The sequence below is a fragment of the Meleagris gallopavo genome, chromosome 10 (genome assembly GCF_905368555.1).
Source record: "Meleagris gallopavo chromosome 10, MGAL_WU_HG_1.1, whole genome shotgun sequence".
NCBI lineage: Eukaryota > Metazoa > Chordata > Aves > Galliformes > Phasianidae > Meleagris > Meleagris gallopavo.
In genome coordinates, this window is record NC_139413.1 from 11,667,056 (window position 1) to 11,690,080 (window position 23,025).

At 37.2% G+C, this 23,025-nt stretch overlaps 1 protein-coding gene across 5 annotated transcripts; it reads left to right on the forward strand.

The window, feature by feature from the left end:
• Positions 1-114: 114 nt before the first annotated feature.
• Positions 115-22,664, forward strand: FRRS1 (ferric chelate reductase 1). Of its 5 annotated transcripts, XM_085231994.1 has the most exons (18): positions 115-394; positions 3,920-4,031; positions 6,981-7,119; positions 10,399-10,594; positions 10,816-10,952; positions 11,770-11,864; positions 12,484-12,634; positions 13,482-13,661; positions 14,600-14,698; positions 16,020-16,167; positions 16,732-16,848; positions 17,468-17,583; positions 17,862-17,948; positions 18,742-18,839; positions 18,983-19,041; positions 19,454-19,597; positions 20,034-20,095; positions 20,201-22,664. In XM_085231994.1, the coding sequence occupies exons 4-18, from the start codon at positions 10,399-10,401 to the stop codon at positions 20,291-20,293; spliced, it is 1,782 nt and encodes a 593-aa protein (XP_085088120.1). In that variant the 5' UTR covers positions 115-394; positions 3,920-4,031; positions 6,981-7,119; the 3' UTR covers positions 20,294-22,664. The 5 variants fall into 5 exon arrangements, with proteins under 5 accessions (XP_085088120.1, XP_085088122.1, XP_010713919.2 ...); XM_085231996.1 differs by lacking the exon at positions 6,981-7,119; XM_019618494.3 differs by lacking the exons at positions 115-394; positions 3,920-4,031 and adding an exon at positions 4,616-6,021 and having other exon boundaries at positions 6,955-7,119.
• Positions 22,665-23,025: the final 361 nt, after the last annotated feature.

Below are 23,025 nucleotides of genomic sequence, written 5' to 3' on the forward strand. Positions count from 1 at the left end.
CGGGGATCCCGGTGGAGCCTTCGCCGTATAGTACGAGCGAACGAACACGAGAGGCTGCCCGCCGGGGAGCTCGGGCTCTCGAAACAAAGGTCTGCGCGGTGCGAAGGGCGTTAATGACGCCTGGCGCCCGGCGAGGCTGCCGCATTTGTTCCCCGAGCGCCGCCGCCTTACAGCCCGCCCCGCCGTAGGGGATACCGGCGTGCAAAGCGCTGTGCGCAGCTAGTGTCGAGGGCTGCCAACTCTAGGCAGCTTTCGCTAATCGAACGCGAGATGTTTTCGAAGAACGCTGTTGCCTGAACGGCTGTCAGCAGGCGGCCCCGCGGCGTAGCGGCTGCCTCGGCCCTGACGCCGTGAGCTGCCCCCGCTGGAAAGGTCAGCCTCGCGTTTTTGGAAGGTCAGTCTATTTTTATGGTCTAGAACTGCATTTAAAAAAAAAAATACTTCTCGATTTACAGCCCCTTCGCTATACTGTTTATTTCCAAAGATAGCATACTTAGGAAACTAGAAGTCTGCAAGACCATTTAGACTTAACCATTTGCTTCCAGTCACCCAATACACCTCATACTGTGTCTTGCTGTAGTGCATTCCTGCTGCCTCACTGCCCCTAACTCAGTTTGCTAAGCAGGCACATTCCACATACAGGATGACTTGCTGAAACAGAAGCACAGCTCTACACACACCCTGTTCTCCCTGCATTGGAGTAGTCCTAGCAAAGACACAATGTGTAGCCTTTGAGTGCTTACAGGGGATTTTTATGAAAGACTGCGACTTTCTTATACCAGCAAATAGCAATAGGACAAGGGAGAATGAGGGGGAGGCTTAGGTTAGGTGTCAGGAGAGAAATTTGTTATTCAGAGGACAGTGAAGCAGTGGCCCAAGGCTGCCCCATCTCTGGAGGCAGCCAAGGCCAGGTTGGATGGGACCTGTGCCCCTAGATGGTCTTATGGGCTGCTTCCAACCCAAGCCACTCTGTCATTCTCCTATGAATTTTTAAGAGGTATAAGAGGAAGAAAAAAAAAAAAAAGCAAACCTCAACGGACATAAAAGATATGACCATATATTTTGTATGGTCCTCAGTATCCAGAAAGAATAGTAGGCACAATTAAAATAGTTAGTAAGAAGTCATATGAGATGAAGAGGCTAGGGCAATAATTTGTTCTTACCAAACAAGTAAACACCTTTTGCCCCAACTAGTCATCTGGAAGTAATGGTTAAAACTGTCAGAGCTGAATTTGGAGTCATCATGAATTTCTGTACTCCAGAAAACACTTATTTTTATGGTTTTGTTTTTATTCCTATTTCTGCCATTCTCTTACTCTGAGGTTTCAAACAAATCATACTTCCTGCCAAAGTATCTGTATAAAGATACATTGCCAATAATTATTTTAATATAAATTTGTAAAATTTAATGCATTATCTTTAAAAAAGCCCAAAAAAGATTTTACTGTTGTTAATGTAGCTATTCACATACTTGATTAAGATATATTTGACCACAATGTAGCTAATGATGTCACACTCATTTGTTATTATGTTCTACTGAAAGTGTCATGTCTTGGCACACATGATTTTACACTAAGGATTTGAATGGTGTTCTTGTATTATTTAACTTAGTTAAATGTAAAATAGTCACATGTGCCAAACCAGATTTTTTTTTTTATTTAACAAGTAGAATTTAATAACACCAACTTGCTGAATCACTACCAGCATTTTTGTTTTACTGTAAATTGTTCCAGTTAACTCTAGTAAGATATATACTGAGACCTATGACTTCAGACTATCTATTCCTAAAGTAATTCTAATAATGCTTTGTTGAGTGGAACTGCTTTATATATATAAATATATATATATATATATGTATGTATATATATATATATATATGCTCCTCAGAAGTAAGTATTTCAAGTGCTTCTTGAGCACTCTAATTCTTTAATTTTCTTTACAGTGCTCCTTCTTATTGTATCAAACTGTCACAAGAGTACAATGGATGTTTTCCTGGTCCATTGAAGTAACTATTCTTAAATCTTGTCCAGATTTAAAAAGCCCACCGCAGTTGATATATTGCAGATGGACAACATGGAGCAGTTTCTAGGCACTTTAAAGTCTCTGCAAACATTTGTTTGAAACTGGCTAAAGTAACAGCTAAAGTCCCTGCAAGCATACTCAGCTATTGCCACACAGTTACCTCACAGGGGTGCTGCGCAGGTACTAACAAGCATGCCACTGCATCTAGCAAACAGCATTGCTCATTGAAATCCCCAGGGAAAAAATAAACACACTTTAACTTGGAGCATCCACACACCAAAAAAACCATCTCAGTTCCAAACAACAAATGAACAAAGTCTCAAAGGAGACAGACTAAAAATTACTCAGAAAAAGGTGAAAAAACTGAATACTGGTTACTTGGGAAAAGTCCTCTAAAATCACATAGGAAAGAATGGAAAATTAGTTGTCAGTCCCAGAGAAAGAAAGGCAAAGGAAAAAAGAAGGGTCAGCATGCAGAAAAGCATTATACTAGATTTCAATTCATTTTGTAGTTCCACATAGCAGATTGTATCATCAGGTGTTAAGTGCCATAAACTGAGGCACTTGTTGCTCAGCACTTCTGCCAGCACATTAGTTGCTCCCTCAGAATTGGAATAATAGCACCTCAGCACATCTTGCAGGCATAATAAAATTAATGATAAAAGTAAATACCTCCTAGAAGTGGTGAAGAATACAGAACCTCAAAGAAGCTAACTTTCAGTACTTTTTTGAAGAAGTTTCAGATATGCACTTCAGATAAACTGATAGCCCATATCCCTTGGAGCAGATGAAGTGATTTTATTGCAGTACTTCCATCAACTGACTTAATTATGCTGTGTGCTGAGTTAGGCAGGAACTCCAGAAGAGCAGCAAGTTGTTACTGTATCATAATTCCTGGACAGGCATAGCACAAATTGCTGTTAGCAACTAAAATCAATTTATTATTTCAGATGAGCGAACAAAAATTGTTTAAGTTCTTTTTATGTCAAAGTAGATGCTCATCATGATAGAAAGATATTCCACATGTATGTAACAATACAATAGAAAGCAAAGCAATAATTGTAGGATAGTTAAGTCTTAGGCTACAGAAAGGGAGAAGACCCAAGGGTAGCAGCCACATACACACAGACAAAAAAAAAAAAAAAAAAGCTGCCTACCTTCAAAGGGTCTCTAGAACAGAGGAATCTCCAGCAAAACACTCTTACTATCCCCCTGCTGACCCTTAAATGAGGGAAGGGTGGATCCTGTCTCCACACCTTTCAATCACTCAGCAGCATTGCATACACCTGAGCTCCCCTGGGTTGGCCCTGCCTTCCACCAGGTGCTCAATCACTGCTTCGAGTCGTGACTTAGCATTTCTGCTACAGGGTGTTTAAGCTGTTGATTAATCACAGCAGGGACAGAAAACTAAATTTTTTTTGTTGTGTGGGAGTTGTTATTTTTCTTTGTGGCTGCTGCCCCCAGGTGGCTAGTTAGTGTATTTGATTGTAACCCATAAATACCATCTCCCTTTTACTTCTGGGTGGTAAATATTTTTTATATATTTTATATGTACTGTATATATGTATTGTGTATAAGTATGTTTCCTAGGGCTGTTTTGTTTTGTTTTGTTTTGTTTTGTTTTTTTTTTTTGGCACATGATGCAAAAGGTTTAAAAATAAGTGATGAGATAAAGATGTGATTAGCAGATAAAAATTAAGCCCAAAGGAAAATTTGTATGGAAGGAGTTTTTCTGGAGGTCAAAGGAATCCATTTATCACTTTGTTGGTTAAAGAGTAAGTCAGTTGATAAAACTACTGAGTTTCAAAGTTTGCTGAAGTTCAATAAAAGGAATTAAGCATAGAGAAAAAGGTTTCATCCTCCTTTGTGATCTTTACCTTTGTTTGTTGTCTTTTAGATGGTCAGAATCATTTCCATGACTCAAGTTTCCCTTTTCTTTGTGGAGGGAAAAAAACAAACAAACAAACAAATGTGAAAACTGCATCGTAGGAGAAAGACCTCATCCTAAGGTAATGTGTTTTTTTTATTATTATTTTTCTAATAAGGATTTAGCCAAGGTAGTAAAGCTGAAAAGCTTGAGAATCACTTGATTTAAATTCAGGTCTGCCTGCAGTGATAATTTTACCAGTAACACAGAGAAACTATTTGCCTAGCGCAGATGTGTATAGACCCTGAGTATGGGGTGACCTTCTAGAATGCTACGGTTTTGCTGCACAGTTAGATTAATGGCTAAGAGGAAAATTGATTACAGGGAACTACATAATAGCATGGGGTCTGTTCAAAGCTAGCTGCAATGGCTTATTGTTTTCCATGTTACTTTACGATTAAAAAACACCACAGGTTTCAATAGATGCACTGGAATGTATAGTACTTAATTTTCAAAATTGTATGTTTTGTTCGTTTCCTCAGTTCTTAAGTAACAGAGATTTGTCTTTATGTACTTATTGTGCAATTATCTTTGCTTAATTACTTTTGCAATTATATGCTTTCTCTTACTTTCTTGTAGCCTTGTCAGAATCTATGCAAAAAAAAAAAAAAAAAAAAGTAAAAAAAACTTTATTTCTCTTCAAATTTGCAGTAGGGATAAAAGCTGATTTCCAGTTCTCTATGTCTCTAACTGATCATGTGGTTAAGGTAGAAATCTCTGCTTTGCAATGAATACAGTGTTGTTAAAATACGTTAATACAGCTGTAACTTCAGTATATTTTACAAAGATATATTTGAGGCTTTTTATAGTTCACATGTTTGAATTTGCTTCCTTGATACAATTTGGATACTGACAATTAAGGACAAGTTAATGTGCAGTATTACTTCTGTACACTTTTATATTTCTGTTTCAGAGGCATAGACCTCATTCTGTCAATGGGTCAAGACCTTAAAATAAAATCTTCAAAACTATTTGGATATTAATTCATACTGTAGATTGTGTAAGCTATGAACTCAGATTTTTGAATTCTGCTATATTCAGTAGATGGAACTTATAAAGAAAAGGTGACTAAATCAATGGAGTTTGATACCACTGGGAGTGCTCAGACCTAATAGGTGTCTGAATCACCTGAGTCTCCCATCAAGTATTCGTTAAAACAAACACAGTGTTCCTGTTCTGTGGGAAGGTGAAATTCCTGTTCTGCAGAAAGCAGGTAAGGACAAACTTCTCCTTTCTGCAAAAAGCCAGAAAGATGAGGTGTGTTTGTTGAAGTGTCTGACTTCTCAGTGAGAATCTTCTGGAAAATGCTTGATAAGTGCTTTTGGTTCAGATGGTTGCTCTCAACAAACAAACCATTATTTTGTGTGCCAGGTAAAACCAGAGGATCGGTTCTGCCAACAGAGGTCACGCTGTAAGCTCAGCCAGTAGGAGCTGTGGTGGCTCTACTCGTGCTTTGTAGGGTGGGCTGTGTGCAGTAATGCTGTGTTTCTAGGAAATAAATGACTACTTCTCTTGTTCTGCTGTCGTGTGTGAACAATTGAAAACTGAGTAATATGAAGAGAAATAAATTTCAGAGCAGACTGTGTATCTAACTGTCAGCTTTGCCAACAAAGATCCAGTTACAAACAATATATAGTTGCTTCCTTGATAAGAAAAGCCCGACTGTGCAAGCACCGTCTGTATGAGCACACAAACAGCACTGCAAATAAACTCGGCACGGCAGTGCTTTTACAAGGACAAGGTCTGGCTAAAACCTGTGGGGCAAGACTAGTTGCAAAATCAGTGCACCCCTCACCACCCCCGGTTCTCGGAGGCAGGAGAGAAATCCCGTAGCCGGGAAGCCGCATCCTACAGGCCCGCGCCGGAGCAGCGACGCGAGCTGTGCCGCTGCGGCCTGAGCTGCAGGCGGTGCCTCCCCTCGCGCCGCTCCCGCCCCTCCGCCGCCAGAGGAGCGCCCGCGGCGGAGGGCGGAGCCGGCAGGTGAGGGGCGGCAGCCGGCCGTGCGGGGACGCGCTGGAGGGAGCGGGCTGCGGGAGCTGCTGCGCGGCCGGCCGGACGTGCTCGAAGCATAGGTAGAGCGAACCTTTTGAAAGCTATTTGCACTTACTAGAACGGCTAGAGCAATTATGAAGCAGGTTGAAATCTGGCGAACTTTTTGAAATGCCTCTGAACTGCCTCGTTCCACGCAGGCGTTTCTGAATCTTTGTAAAGAGCTTCTGGGCATGTTTTCAGTAATTAGGTTTAAGCGCTAAATAAGAGCTGTAAAAGTAGACTCGTGCTTCATGCACCTGAAAGCACAGCACTTGAGTTCTTCTGGTGTCCAGTTTGCTTCTTAGTCTTCTATAACTACATACTTTGCTTTGTTGTTAATATGCAGGGGATGTAGCTGAATGAAGGCTGTTACAGTTGATGCTGTGCTTTTGTGTGAAATTGTTTGTTGGGGTAACTGAAACAGGGCCTATCCTACATCAGCTTGCAGCTTAGTTAAGAGGGCTTTTTGCATAGGTACAAGTTTGCAAAGTTGGGGTCTTAATGGTTTATTCACAGAGCAGCTGTTCAACAGGAGATTAATAAAATAATTACGGTGAAATTTTTCACTCTTGTCCATTCTCGGTAGAAGATATGGGGGGAAGAAAGGGAAAAACAGGCAAAACCTTATCACATTCCCTTTTTGAGAATGCCTACCCTCTTCTAAAAGAAAGTAGCTTTTCAATATAATCTAATAAGCTATAAAATCATGCTTTATATTTGTTATGCTTTGAGGAGTAAGGTATGAAAATTTTGTGGGTATTTATTTTTGTTATCCCTGTAACTGCACCAGAAGATAATTGCAGTAATGGCTCAATATGAAACTGCTCTGTGGAAGTTCAAACCAAAAGAAGCTGTGGGGGTAGTGCTTCGTTATAACTTCATGCAATTCAGCTGAAGTCTAGGAGGTTGTGGGCTTAGCTGGGCAGACAACCATAAGATATGTGCCTTATCACTCATAAATGTTTCCTTTCTAGCATCTGGGTACTGTTTCTTGTTGCAGAACTTCCTCTGATCCCAATAATGATAAAGATGCAAGTCAAGTAGAAGTTAAATGCATTATATGTTCACTTACTACAAGTAGAAAGCCAAAGACAATTTTATTTAGACTTCATCACTGTAGCAGAAAGATTGGCTGTAATGTAAGTACTTGTATTTAAATTTATAAAAGTTTGTTTAGAAAGAAGTTAGAAGTCTTAAATTTCTCCTTGAATGTCTTCAGTGTAGGAAGAGCGTGAGGATGAGGCACGTATGTTTTGTCATCATGTGAGTCTAGGTGTGTGTTCCCTTTTTCATTTTGAGAAGTAAGGAGTTGTTGTGAATGTGACTATTATCTGTTTTCTGCCCTTGCTTATGCAGCTGTTCTGATATAACAACATTTAAGTGAGCAGGAGAAATTAACCCAAGCTCCTTTTCTCAGAGGGAAAAATGATTCTTGAACAGTATGGTCCTCTGCTTCTGTTTTTTAAGAACGTGTTTCAAAGGAAATGTGGCAAAGTATCATGTGGGCAAACATCTTTGGTTCTTACAGCTTATTCTGCTTTAGACAGCTTTTTCTTTTCCTGCTTGCCTTCTTCTCTTATGGTGCTGAGGAGATAAATTTTGGCCACGTTGGCTTTTATTCCTTTTGGTTGGAAATATGTGTCTCCTCTCTCTTCTCCCTCTCTAAAACTAGCTTTAGGCTTCATACTATGCAGCTAATGAAGTTCTGTTAAATAATTGAAAGACAATTTCTGCAAAGAGATCCTATGTTTTTGTCGGCATTGTTCTCACTGTGCTCTTTGAGTTATCAGGGCTTTCTAAGCTTTCTGTGCCTGCAGAGACTAGGAGTCTTTTCAATACAGGAAGAAGTAAGCTTAAAGTGTGCAAATTTAGCATGGACCCTGTGGTTCCTTGTGTTTTCTTCAGAGATATGCTGCTAACGCAGAAACACTGCCATACAAGTGCTTTGTATTTATAGATAACTGCCCCAAGAAACATCTCTTTAACTTTTAATTCTTCAGTTGTTTTGTGGTCAGTTCTGAAGCCACACGGTAAATATTTAAATCAGGCTGCCAAATTAGCCAGCTGAAGGTGAGTAACCCTGACTTCTCTTTCATCCTTTCCTTCTTGGTGGCTGAGTGAAAATACAGCTGCTTTTTGTCTTTAAAACTGGATGGGTTGAATGTATCCATCTAAAAGAGCATTGAACTCCTTCCTGTGTTTTATACAAAGCCTGTTGGATAACCCTAGCAATCCAGTTACTAGCTGAAGCTGCATGGATGTTTGAGACTTTTCATAAAGATACTGATTAATTAGTTACAGAGTGACTTATGTTATGATAGTGTTTCCTGTCTTCATTCAGCATGTTTTACTCTGTATGTGGAGTGCTGGAATATTTTCCAGGTTAGAAGGGAAAAGGGACTTTTCAAAGCAGCTGAGTAACAAGTTCAAGGATAAATTTTGATCTGGAAGGTGCTATTTAAAAAAAAAAAAAAAAAAAAAAAAACCTCTCAATTTCTTGAAAATTCATAGAGAAAATTACAGAAATCTTTTGGAAAAAAAAGATTAAAAATTGCTTGTCTGTACAATACTTCTTTTTCCATTTTGGTGCTGGGCATTGTTTGTTCTTTCTTCTGCAAACTTTTGAGTTGAGGGAATCTGCCGAAGGATATTTCTTGTTTTAAATCCTTACCACATCCTCTGCTACTTCAACTAGAGTGTGAACCTGTTCTTTTTTCCTTGTCTCATTGATATTCAGCTTTATCTCTTCTGGCAGCAGATTTTTTTGAAGATTTCTCTTAGATGTATAAGTTAATTTAATACCACAGTTGTTCTGAAGCTTAGTTTTTAGCCTCCCAAAGACTTCCTTAACATACAAATCTCAATTTATTTCATTTGTATAGGTATTGGAATTAAAAGAAAACAGCAACTTAACTAGACATTATCGGTACTACCCTAGATGAGTATTTAAAGAGTTGAGTGATTTTTTTTTTTTAATATTTTCTCTGGTTCCTGAAATGTAACTGTTCAATCCCTACCCCTTAATCTTCTTGTCTTTGCTGATATAGAGTTGCCAAGGGGCTCTTGAATTGAAGCAGAAATGCAGCGTTGCCTTGGATATTGTAGATGTTTAGCACTGAATTATAAGGAGTCTAGGAAAATTAATATTGATTATTCTTACATTGTATAGGACTAATGACATCCTTGGTTGTTTTTTTTTTTTTTTTTTTTTTTTTTTTTTTACTTTAGATATCAGAGCTCAGCTTGAAACAGCTCTGTGCCCTTCTTATCTTCACAACCATATGTGCTGTCAGGGAACTTCTTTACCTGATGTTTCTTATCGCTTAGTGCAAAATGGACATGACTCCTCCATAAAGCAGACTCATTTGCCTGGTACATGTTCTGCTGGAGCTGATAACCAACTTTTTTTTTGGTCTAAAAATTGAAAGGATAGTGTTTTAGTTCTCCTAGCCCATTGAACATAAAAATTCTGGTTGACCAAATCTTTCTACAAATACTGGATGTGACTGTAAAGCCTTCATGCTGCTGAGTAACGAAACAGTTACCACAGCTTTCCTGAAAACAGTACTGTGTCAGAGCAAATCATCACATCATAAATGCTGGGATTAGGGGGTTCTTATCACTGTCATAGGCTATTCAATCACATGACCTCACATGGTTTTTCATGTTCCTCAGTTCCTTAAAGAAATGATATCAAGAAATCATATTGTTTGGAGGTCCAGCATCCAAAAGAATTTCTAAGATAGTCTTTTGCTTTTCTGTGATAAAAATATATTTCTTTGTCTATCTCCTCATATCAAATTCACACCCTTCTGCTTGTATAAAATCTTTCAGACATCTGGTATCTTTAGTCTTCTGAAGAAAGAAGAACTTGTCACCTGAGAGTTCTTTGTCATATGTGAAGAAATAGCCACGAGTTGTGGAAACAAATAGCAGTCTGTGATGATACATAGTTTGGAGCTATGATTAATAAATGAGTGGGAGTGATGTTAGCTTGGTATTTCCTCAATGCTGTAGACCTTTATACATAAATGAAAACATTTTAAGATCTCTCTATATTATAGATTTTTTTAAAGGACTTGGATTTTTTCTTTTTCTTTTTTTATGAGAATGGTATAGCTCTAAGTAAAAGAATTTTTTTTAGTGATCTCCAAATTTGCTAAGAAGAATTGTCCATCTATTCATTATTAATACTCTTGAACATAAAAATGGTCTAAAACTCAATATCCGTGAATGTTCTTGCAATGTTCTGGTAGTTATTAGAATTACAGTGAGGATTAGTGTTTTCTCTCACACACTTCTGTTTTTAAACAGGTTTCTAAAAGTTAGTATTGAACTGACTCTTATAAGGTGACTTGCAATCTGCAATGCAAATGTTTATTGTATTTAATTGCTTATAACTCTCATTCTTCATTCAGATGGAGCTGCCTGGCCTTGCTTTTGCTGTTTCGATGTTTATTTGCTTCCATGTATCTGTGGATGGATATCCAAATGGGAAAGTAAGAGAAGCGTGCACTAGCATGGTGCCCTGTCATGGTAGCTCTCCAAAACTGTCACCTGAGCATGTCATTACAGTTAATAGGTCTCAATTTAAACCTGGGGACAGTGTAGAAGGTATGATGCCAATTATAATTTAAAAGCTTAATTAATTGTTTCTTTATACTATAGCATGTCTTTGCATGGGTACCTACATCAAAACTGTGTAAGAAAATGAGTCTTGTTCAGCTGACTCCTTCAGCAGCCACTCGGTACTTGTAAAATGAGCTGGTCATTATGGAAGCACTTCATTTTTCCTCTGCAGGATATTGCAACTTCCTTTTGTTTTTATTGTTCAGTTCAGCTGTCTGGTCCAGATTTTGAAGGATTTTTCATTCAAGCTCGGGATGCAGAAGACTTGGATAGCCCTGCAGTTGGTTCTTTTGTATTAGTTGACCGGAGACATTCTCAGCTTCTGACATGTGGCCATACCACGGTACAGTCTACGATCTTAAAATGGGATGTTGGGCACTGTAGTATTTGTACTAGTTCACATGTAACAGAGCAGAACAAATCTTTCTACTCTTACCTTTGAGCTCAGTAAATCTCTCAGGAAATTGCTGTAACTTTTATCATATAGGCATGGTTCACTGCAATTTTGTCTGACTATTCTTACGAGCTATTTAAGTTCTCTAGGTCATGTAATACTACTGTAATAAGGTGTAGCAGTCATAACACAACTTAAGTACAATGATTGTAATGTTCTGCATTCATATCATTGTGCTTGTTCTTAAAAATATGAGTATGTGCTCTACTTGCTTTGAAGAGGAGAGTTATAGAGGACAAAATGAATGTCTTACAGCGAGGAAAGTTTGGGCCAATTATTGTGGAAAACGAAGGCTAGAATAGGCCATTAACTGACAGAACAACACTAATGATAATAGTGGAGCTTTCTTATTAACAGGTTGGATCACGATCTCGAGTATCTATTTTAGATGAATTGGTTTAGCCTCATGCAAAGGATTGACTGATCATTGCTTCAGCAACCAGCTCGGAATTTATGAACTTGTTTGAGCTGATCTGAACAAAGTTCTCAATTTGCCTGGATGCATTTTTCTTTCTCCTTGTCTTCCACTTGATATGTATGGAATCCAATTATTCATTAGTACTTTAAGGCCAATGGTATTGTTGATCATAACTAACTTAAGAAGTTTTTGCTGTGACTGTGTATTTGCAGGGTAACGGTGCAATATTTATTCACGTTTTAAATTTTCTTGCATATTCTGTGTAACTCTTAGTATGTTTGTTTTCAGAATTCAGCTGTTAGTCACACAAGTAAAGCAAAAAAGAAAGTTGTAAAAGTTTATTGGATTGCTCCTGGAGATGCACCAAAACGTGTGCGATTTCTGTAAGTAGTCCTGGTGTTAGTTCTGCTGTATTAAAATGCAGGAGAAGATAAACATGTAGCATTGTCTGCAGCAAATACTGGCCAGCAACTGGGAAGGGGCCCTGGACTAATGACCTGAAATGTCAACTCATACACACTGTAGAGTCTGCATTAATGCAGGTGTTTGTTCTTCAGGGAAATCTGAGAACGCTCATTTTATTTTTGAGATGAGAGTAGAATGGAGTTCTGCAATTTGGTATTTCTAATTAACTGATGAATTATTGTGCGTATATGGTGCTGTAATACACAGTGTGAATCTTTTTCTCTGTACGTAACAAAATGCTACATTCTCTTCCATTATACTGTCAGCTTTTTTCTGGAACTAATGGATATAAGTGAAGTTATAAGTATCTTTCTTCTGCTGTCTGTGCAGGAAGCGTGAATGTATGGAACTTGCAGTAGGGTGCTTTAAAATTTTTTGCATTGGTATTTTAGTTATTTTCCTAATTAAAGCACAAGAAATGATAGAGTCCTGCATAAAGACAGAAGTATGCTATAGAAACAGCAGAATTTTTTTTTAATAACATTCAGCTGTTGATGTATATAATACTGAGCAACTGTGCATGTGGGTTTTCTTAAGAGCCACAGTTGTGAAGAAATTCAAGACTTTCTGGGTGAAGATTCCTGGTCCTGTTGTTTCTCAGCCTAATGCACCATTCTCAACAACACCCCTGTACACAACATCAGAGGCTGTATCAACTTCACATTCAGTTTCCTACTTAACAAAGCCTGTAAGTAATTATAAACCCAAGAAATGCAATTTCTTATGCTTGTGATGAATGAAGTTTAAGTCCCATTGATATTGTCTAAGATATTTTGCCCCTAGATTGACAGAAGGGGAAAGATGAAGATGAGTAACTTATGTACTGGATACTAAGAGCTTTAGATGTCCATTTTTTGCATTAGGTTAATTACTTTGAATCTGTGTGGGTTAAACGTTTCACATCACACATAGGCTAAGTTCTAAATGTTCTCTCAGCTTTTTAAAGGCCAGATTTAAAAAAAAAAAAAAAAAAATTGTATATCTGAGAAAAGAGGTGAGAATGGATTTGTTCTGATCTTGATTCCAAACTTCCTATTTAGTAACGGGGGGTTCAGAAACTTTTGATTTTAATCAATATTATTGACTTCTGTTTCTTGAAGTTTGGGTGGACTGAGAAAGCATCAGTACTTGATCCAGAGTAACACTGATTTCTAATGCGTGTATTGTCTCATTGCTTATCAGTGGGATTTCTACTTTTAAAAAGGAAACAAAGCTGGTCTTCCCTTCTTTCCTACTCTACAGCTGATTTTGACTTCTCAAGATTAAACTAGGATTTTTTCCCAAACTTTTAAGTTATTGAATGAAATCTTTGAAGTGGGAATTCAGTTTAACTAAAAATACATCTTAGAATGTAAAACGGCAATAAATTCTACCCTCTGGTAACTGTAGGAGTGAATTAAGAAATTGGTATATGGGCATAGATAGCACACAAGGAAGTGGAAATAAGTGCCTTTTTCTAGAGTAGGTTGAAAAGTGAGGAAGAAGAGCGAAAAACCCTCATTGCTTATGACATATTTGTTTGATTAATATTCTAGTTTAATGCATCAGGTTGTGGAAATACAAAGTTCTGCCTTAGGAACCCTTCAAACTGTGATCCTGAGAGTGCTTCCTGCTTTTTCTTATCCTTCCATCAAGAGAGGAGATCAGTACTCATTGAAATGAGTGGTCCCAGTGAAGGATATTTAGCATTTGCTCTGTCCTATGACCGATGGATGGTGAGTATCCTATTCTACTTCTCTAGCTTCTTTTGTAATCCTCGTAGAGTTTCAGTGGTACCTTAGCAAAACATGCATATGGAAAACAGTAATATTTCTAAGTTTAAAACAAAGACATTTCTTCCTTATAGTGCTGAAGGAGAGGTAATGGCCTTTTATATGTGGTATGGAGTCTTAGCTTGAGGCTGACTTTCTGCAGTAAATCCCCCTATGGATATATGTCTTCACAGAGTCCAACCTTAGTAATAGTACAGTAGCTGGTTGGATTTCTTGGTAAGATCAATCTTGCCTTTCTACCTAGAAGAGAAAAACCAAACCACTATTTTTTCAAAGGTATGTTGTTAAGTTTTCTGAAAACCACTTGAATTTCAGCATCGTTAACACGAGTGACTCAATCCAATCTTTAAAATGTGTTCAGGGACTTTTAATTGCAGTTGAAGTGAAGGGACAATGCTACTGACAAATATGAAATCCATAAAGTAACTGTTGTACAAAGGAAGTACTTTTTATTTTCATGTTCCTAGTAAAAGAGCACTTTGTTCTTAAATATTTTATATCTATACTGCTACGAGAAACCACTTTTAACTAAAGAGCTTTTTAAAATACCATCAATATCTGACAATCTTTTTTGGTAAATTTAGTAGAATTATAAATATCTAGAAGAACTTCTAATAGCGTTGTCACTTAGGGGCAGATGGGTAAGGTAAATCATGATATGCCTGTGACATCTGTTTGGCTTAATGTGGCTCCCCTGTAACACTGAGATATTTGGAAGATGGGAAATAGCTTAAAAGCTAGAAAATTTTGTCTCAAGTCTTCTGCTATACCACTGACCAACACTACTGATTTGTTGCATGTATTAAATCAACATGCTTTAGGAGGTTGCCAGTAGAAGTTTTTACTAATCTACAAATACTTTTTCCTTTTAAACTTTCTAGGGTGATGATGATGCATATCTGTGTATTAATGAGGACCACCATGTTAGTGTAAGCACTGCTTACCTGAAGGGACGAAGTCCTCCTATTCTGGATTCAAAGGTAGACATGGAAGCATCTAAACTTTCCAACAAAAATGGGTTTGAAATGAATGTTTTGTGCTTTTATCTTGAAAAGCAGTTGTAAATAGTAAACTAAATGTAGAATTCTTTAGAGTGAGAATGATTCGACTTTTTCTTCATAGTAAACTTTACCTTTGGAAGCCTAAATTTATTTTAAAAATAAGTAATATGGTGAGAGAACTCAGTGCACACTGCTGGTACAACTGAGCCCTTCTACTAGGGAGAGCATATTTATGAGTTGTCAAAACTTGTGGTAATAAATACAAACCTTAGGTTGCTACACTGACTTACTGACGTACCTTCTAAGTTATTATACAAGAGATTTTTCTTTCCCCAGATCACTGCCTCATCTTTTCTTTGTGCAAGTGATACTTATGACTCTTGCAAGGCTAGTTTTAAACTAGTTACTCTCCAAATCTCTTTGGATGTATTAGCACAGCAGAAGGTGAAGCAAAGGGAAGTCTTGACATTTTGGCTAGAAATATTTGCTTAACCAGGGGACTTTAAAACAGAAAAGTGAGTCAGGACCTCTGTAGTACATAACCTTGTTAGAGAGGTGCTGGAACAGGTTGCCCAGAGAAGCTGTAGATGCTCTATTCCTGGGGTGTTCAAGGCCAGATTGGATGGGACCCAGGCAGTCTGATCCAGTGAGTGGCAACCCTGCCCATGGGTTTTAAGGTCCCTTACAACTCAAGCCACGCTTTGGTTCTATGACTGCTGATCTTACTCTTAATGCTTTCTTATGGTTGTACTGGGCTTTTACTTTCTGTCTGTTTTCATTTTTCTATGGAGAAGGCTGGTCATTTATTTGCTATTAATGTATATCTTATCTTGAAAGCAGTTGACCCAAATTGTGATGGTCTGACACTAGAGTTAAACTAGATATTAGGAAAAGTTAACTTACTGTGAAGGTTGTCAAACACTAGAAGAGAATAACTGTTAAGGTAATTGATACCTGATGCATGTCAGTGTTCAAGAAGCATTTAGATAATGCTCTTGATATGCTTTAACCTTCAGTTATCCCTGAAGTAGTTAGGCAGTTGAACTTGATTTTTACCTTCCAACTGAACTGTTTTATATCCAATGCTATGTTACTGTATTGCGATCATCTAGAACTGCAGAGGTGAAAAAACTACCTCTTGGTTCTGTTAGTGTAAGAAATGCTTTATCTCATTACCTGAGATATCATAGGAATACTGCTTGTGTTGCCAACTTGAAACAAGCTCAAGCAGTGGCCTTCAAAGCAATAAAAGAATTGTTTGTCTGGAAAGACTGCTTATCAAGTGTTTTCTGTTTCACAGAATGCTCTTGAAAATGTGTCATGGAGGCTTGTGGATGGTGTTCTTCAATGTTCTTTTAGAAGGAATATTAGTCTCCCTACATATAAGGGGAGGTTTAACATGAATGCCAGTTACTACATCTTTCTGGCAGATGGGGAAGCTAGTGAAGGTAAATCTGATGTGTGGTTGTTTTTTTTTTTTTTTTAATCAGCTCTAAAATGAGTTGCCCCAGGTATAAGATACATTATCTGTAAAAGTTAGTATCCAAACTAAGGACTTGATTTCCAAGCTTGAGTGAGGCACTTTGTCCAGTCATCTTTATTGGCTCTTGGATTTGCTCTTGGAAAATAAAGTAAGCTTACTTGTATACTTGTGTTGCATGCCCACTTGATCCTAGCAACTTCTAGCTTCTTGAGGGCTGGGTGCATCCATTTTAAAATGGAGAATAGCATCAGCAGAAATCATTCTTTACATCTTGTATGTGTAGGGAAGAGATCTGTTTTCTATGGAGGGATGATTGGTTCTTGTACATTAAGTACATACAAGGTAGATTAGATGACATTTTGAAATTTTGATTCACCAGCTGAGTTCCTACCTTATTTCGTTTTAGACGTTTTGTGTAACTACCCTTCATAGTCACAGTAGGGCTTAAATTCATAAATAAGGATTAGGCTTATTTTGCAAGTGCTGTAACTCTCATATGCCTTAATTAAACGATTTTATCACTGGTTAGGTGGTCCAATATATAAACATCGTCGTCAGCCTCTGATCACCAATGGAATGTACAATGTCACTGGCATTCCTCAGGATATTGGAGGTTCCCGGTCCCCGAGACTTATCAAGGCTCATGGTAAGCTGCACTTTTTAGCTTTGACTTCCAGTTCAAGATTTACTGAGACTAGAGAGCTGTTTTACTCACTACTGATTGTATAGTAGGTATTTCTTCCTGTCTTTCTGTCATTGGCATTATACATACTGTTGGATAGCAAGATCTGAGACTGTGAAGAAAGAGTAAAATCATTGTTTTCCATTTCAAGAACACTGCTACAGGATTTCCTTCCCCTTCCTTCCCCTCCATTTTCTATCTGAAATGAGAATTTTCTCAATTGATAGTCCGGAGCCAGTGAAATTGCTGAGAATTATTTTCTCAGTACTGAAGTGTAAACCAGGCTCATGAGAGAACTGTCGCTCATTCTGTTGAAAGCTTGTAATAAAGGTCAATTATCATTCTTTGTATAACTGCTCCATCATGCCAAGAGTGTTGTAAACATCTTTATATGGATGATTCTACACGTTAGCAAGATAAAATACTACAAAACTTTAGACTGAACTAGGTGATTAAAAACTTATCAATGGCATATTCTGACCATATGCGTATGGAATAAACCATTAAAACTCAGACTGAAGCAGTATTAATATGCAGTTGAATTAGCTATGATTAACTGTTTCTTTTTTTTCCTGTTTTTCAGGTGCACTGATGTTTGTAGCTTGGATAAGTACAGTTAGTATTGGTGTTATTGTTGCACGATTCTTCAAGCCTGTCTGGTCTCATTCGTTCTTATTTGGAAAAGAGTTATGGTTTCAGGTGGGCAAAATCTCTCCCATGTCTCTAGCTGTATGTTCTGCCTCTCTAGTTGGCAAAATTAAAACCTACTAGATCTAAGAAATAAGAAGTCAAATTTGATGTTGTTTTCTTTAGAAAACCTTGTAGAATAACTACAAATCAAAAATTTACCTGCTTCACTAGTAAAAGCAAAGTCCAAAGAGGCTGCTAAGAATATTCTTAGCTACAGATCATTAGATGTATTTTAATATAAACTAGAAAAGTTGTGGAGTTTCTAAATGTGAACTTCATTTTTCCAGGTGCATCGTATGCTTATGTTAACCACCGTTACGCTTACCAGCATTTCTTTTGTATTGCCTTTTATATATCGAGGTGGTTGGAGCAAAGTAAGTATGGTTTTTATTTTTAACTCTTACTAATGTAAAAGTAGAACCAAATGAATGAGAAGTAGGTCCATTGCTGATTGATATGTTACAACTATTGTCAAAGAAATTTCCTGTAAATCTGATAGGAAGGCTGACTTCAGATTCTAGCAATATAGATGAGGAATGTTCCCTCCTTCAGCAATAAGTGGATAAAATTCCATCAGACTTTCCTTCCTTCCACTTTCTCCTAAATGAAATCCTTGGTTACACTGGGGTTCAGGCAGGGATCTGTTGCTGTCACCTGTATGTTATCTGGTACAAGGTGATTCCAGAAACATAGAGATTCTCCGAGAGAATCTCTATTAAAGGTGGGATACAAATGTCACAGGCATGAGTTGATAGCTAGGGAAAATGAATAAATTCTTTTAGAGTAAGACTAGAACAAACAGAATGAAAGGGGGAAAACCAGTACTGGGAGGAGTTAAGAAATAGGCCTTTCCTGATGATATGTTATTGAGAATGAAGAGTTTACAGCATTGCTGCTACAGTAATACTACTCTTCTGTTTAGGTGGAAGAATTTCTTTGTAGAACAGAATGATGATGCAAACTCTGAGCAGACTTACACATGCCTCCTTCTCCTTTGGAGAACAACCTCCATTCAGCTGTGTTCTGTCACCATTGTCAGTTTAAACACATTGCTGTTCTATCACTATGATTTACTTTTGCTTGCTTATGTAAAATTAACGTTTCTGATATTTTTTTCCTATATCTTTATATGGATAAGATATTAAACAAAAAATGTTTTATGTTTAGCAAGCAGGTTTTCATCCATATCTTGGCTGTACTGTGATGGCTCTGACAATCTTTCAACCTCTTATGGCAGGTTTCAGACCATCTCCTCATGCATCAAGGTACTCACAACTAACTTATTAAATTTTCATCACAGAAATAAAATGTCTTGTTACCAGCTTTAGATAAATCTTTCCAGTATCTTTTTTTCAATTATTTTTTTCCTAAACATAATAAAATGCTTTTTTAAAATTTCATTTTATAGGAGGCAATTGTTTAACTGGTTTCACTGGAGTATTGGTACAACTGCTAGAATACTAGCTGGTGAGTAAGAGTAATAGTTGTAACTATCTTTTATATGATATGAAGGAACTCATGCTGTTAATTATCTAGACTTATTCATCTAGAGCATCTATCTGGACATCCAGATGTTGAGTTTTTAGCTCACGTGATGTTTTCTGGTGTGAGGCAAGCTATTCTAATTTTGAAACTGAGAAAAACAACAACAACCAAAAAATCCAAAGGATTAAACAATTATCTATGGTTTATGTTTTTCCTACACTCAGCCCCGTTTAAGGTGGAGGTGCTTTTTAGTTTCACAGACTCCTTTAACCTCACTCCCCCAGAAACCATAGGTATTTTGTGGGAAATCTGTTCACAAAGGGGTGTTAAGAAATTTGTTTTAATTGCCCTGACACAGCACTCAGCATCTCTTCATCTCATTTTTACTGAGTAGTGGTTACTATGTTCTTGGGAATGGATCTGCCTGCACTTGACCTACCAGACCCATGGGACACCTATACAATGATTGGTTTTGTAGCTTGGCATGTTGGTACTGATGTTCTTCTGGAGATACACAGCTACTGTCTCATACGTAAAGGTACAAGTCCAACTAAGATTATTTTTACCTTGCTTGCAAAAGTTCTGAGTGAGCTGAATTTCAAGAGGTGTTTTTTAGTTTAGTTACAAGTTAAAGGGAATAACTAGGAAATAATGGTGCACAAATTCGTATAGCAGTAAAAAAGTTTTCAACTTTTAACTCATAAATGTTTTGCTCAACTCAGGTCTCACTACCTTGATTCATTCTATTGAAAGACAGCTTTGTTTTGTCATCTTAATGACCGTAACCTACTTTTCGTAGGTCGACTCAGAATTTGTTTCTGCTGTAAAGTTTGTGAAATGTCAAATGACTTCCAAGTACTTTTCAAATTTGGTGTTGTACAGGAATGATTTACTTAGGATCAAAACTTCTGCTATATGAATATAAAAAATCCTTCTTAAGAGCAGACAACTGTATTTTTTCTTCCACATAACAGTTGAACTGATAGAGGATGACAGAATACAGATATTGCAGTCACTCACATCTGCAGAAGCGGAAGTAAGTAACCATTTTTAAATACCTACCCTGAGGTGATGTTTTTAAAAACAAATAGAAAGACTAATACTTCTGTGGCTTTTCTTGTTTTCTTCTGTTCTCTTGCAGGGTAACCTGTTTAAACAGATTGTGTTAACCATTTATGCCTGTGGAAATATAATATTCCTCATTACCTTCCTGGCAGCAATCAACCAAGTATGAAATAAGAAATTGAGAACTTTGCAGTGAAGTACCATGCAGCTGAAAAACATGCAAGGAATACTTTCTATTACGTTTCCGTCAACACATCCTTGAAGATGTGGTTGAAGAGCAATAGCATATGTACAAGGGAGAAAAATTCGAATCAATAGAATGCTGGAATCCTGCAAAAGCTGTCTTCAGGTGTTATTTTTAATGGGAGTCTTTGCCTGAGTAAGGAATGAAGTTTTGTTTTTTTTTTATAAATATAATAATTTACATGGTTAGAGTTTACAGGCTAAGAAGACTGAGAAGATGCACTGAAATCACTGTTTTGATAGTCACAGTTCCCTAAACCTTTCGGGAATATTACTGGGAAAATTGGAAAGTGTGATCCCAATTCTGTGTTCGAATGACATGGTTTGACAATCTCCTGCTTGTGACAATTTTGTCCCACACAAAAAAAAAAACTTACTGAAAAAAAGCTGTCACAAATGCTTGAGCTAAACATTGAGCTAAACGTTGTTTATCTTTGCAGTTTAATGCAAAAATTATTCTCTGCTCTAAGAGCAGTGCACATATACAGGAATAAGGGCTTGGGAACCTCAGTTCTTTAGTAAGATCACCATTCTTATCATTCAAAGTACTGCTTTGTTCTCTCAGTGCTTCCAAGCTGTAACAAGGAAAGCATGTTTGCAAATGTACATTAAAACCTAGTTCTGCTTATCCAAAACTCAACCAGGGAAAACCTATCTGTGTGCATGTACTTGTTCTGCTGTCTCTGAACAGCTTCTGAATTGCTGTTCTGTATGAATAATATGGGGCTTATGCAACTTGATTCTTAAAGATAAGTGAAAATATTTGCTCAGTTATATTGCAATTGTATTTGCTCTATTGAATGCACTGCTGAAATAGTGATTAGGAGTTGAATTGACTTCAGGAAAATGCATCTCCTTTTAGTGTTAAATGCGCATTCTTTGAGCTGGTAGGTCTAACTTCTTCTCTTTCATAGATGCTTTTTTAGTCAGTAACTAATTTATGTTAATAGGGTATGGGGAATGGAGGGAGACTATTCTCAACTTCTTTGGTTTCTGGCTTGCTTAGATATTGAGTCACTTTTTAACTGAAATCTCATAAATTAACCCTTATTATACTAATTATACTATGCAGTACAATGCTTTGTGTTTTTTTTTAATTAGTTGTAAAATTTCAAAGTATACTTCTACCAAAGGGTTGTTAACCTAGCTAAGAATAAAGGTGTTGACAAATAAGATATACCTATAACAGTGAATACTGGGACCTAAAACATCATAGCAAGATCTCTTTGCTACCTGATGATCATGCCGAAGACACTTCCATCAGCCAGAAAGTTGTTCTTTCCATTAACTAAAGCTGTCTAGTTCAGCCTCTTTTTTTCACAATGCAGCCTGTTGCAAAGATAAGTCATTCAGAATGTTTTAAGTTTGTGGACAGAAATCTTGCTTGCTCAAGTAACTTGCTTAGTTATAAGAGCCTTTACAGAGCTGGGATTAATCCCTTTTGTTAGCAGCATAATAGACTACAAGTGAGTTTAAACTGTGTGAACCTCCTTCCCCCCCAGCTGGAGAAGACAAGAGGAGGCTAAGAAGAAATATGGCAAAACTAAGGCTGAAGGGCAACAAGCATTTTCTTTATGTGAGGTTTTCGGTTTGTTCTTTGGGTATCTTTGATTTCAAATACCTAGGAGTCATATATTATCCAGCACTAACATTTTGGGACCTCTTCAATATACTCAGTTTACAGAAAATCTCTACTCAGACATGATAGATGGCTTTTGAAATTAAGTCAATGCCAGCTTCTTTCTATAATACAACAGCTGTGCTGTGTTGCTTCATTCTCATGTGTAAGTGGGGGGTTTTAAAACATGAATGTAAGTATCTTAATTGTTTCTCTATTAATACAGTGGAAACACTATCAAATAAAAATTAGACTAGTTTTGCATAGTAGTAATCAATCAATGTTTTCATTGTAGATGCTTATTTTACAAATTAGCAATTTGAAAAGCAATTCAAATGTTTCTTGGAGAAACTCTTGAAATTGAGTGTTAAAAATTGGATGTTAAAATGTTTCTTTACTGCGGAATAGCTCTTTCCTAGAGCTACAGAGTTAGCAGACTTGTTAGTTGCTCTTAAATAATGCTCTTTCCTAGTACTAGTAATAATCTGTAGTTTGTAATGTAAGGCCTTTCTTGACGCATTCTAGCATCTTCCAATCAAAGCCTTGTTAATTTTTTAACACCTTCCTGCCCACCTGCATGACTAGTAAGAGGAGGTAAAGTGATTGTATTAGTGTGACCCTCCCAAAGTTCCTGTTACAATCTTTGAAAATAAAAATAAAAATGTAAAAATGAAAAAAACTCTGTGCAAGTGTTTGATGGAAAAAACAGGTAGCAGGAAATTTTGTTCTAGAGGCTTAATATTATTTAGAAGGAGACTCCTGTTGCTTTTCTTCATAAAGGTGTCCTGCTAAAATTGAGAGAAGTTCATATGAAAAGATCAAGGTTTTGATGTTTCTAGTCTTGGGTTAAGCTTCTGATGACAAATCAATGATATCATATTTCAGATTGGTTCCTTCTAGATTGGTAAATTCTCTCTGTCAAGTAGAAATTCACCTCAAAATATTCCTCATCTGCTCTTGACAACTACAAATGTTTCTTGAATATGTTTCAAAGAAAACTAGGTGGTGCAAATTGCTTAAATGTGTTTGAATTTATTGCT

Coding starts and splice junctions, on each gene's coding strand:
- FRRS1 (XM_085231994.1), top strand. CDS start 10,399: ATGGAGCTGCCTGGCCTTGCTTTTGCTGTTTCGATGTTTATTTGCTTC. Junction 17,949..18,741: donor ATCGAGGTGGTTGGAGCAAA/GTAAGTATGGTT, acceptor TTTTATGTTTAG/CAAGCAGGTTTTCATCCATA. Junction 19,042..19,453: donor AACTGCTAGAATACTAGCTG/GTGAGTAAGAGT, acceptor TTTACTGAGTAG/TGGTTACTATGTTCTTGGGA.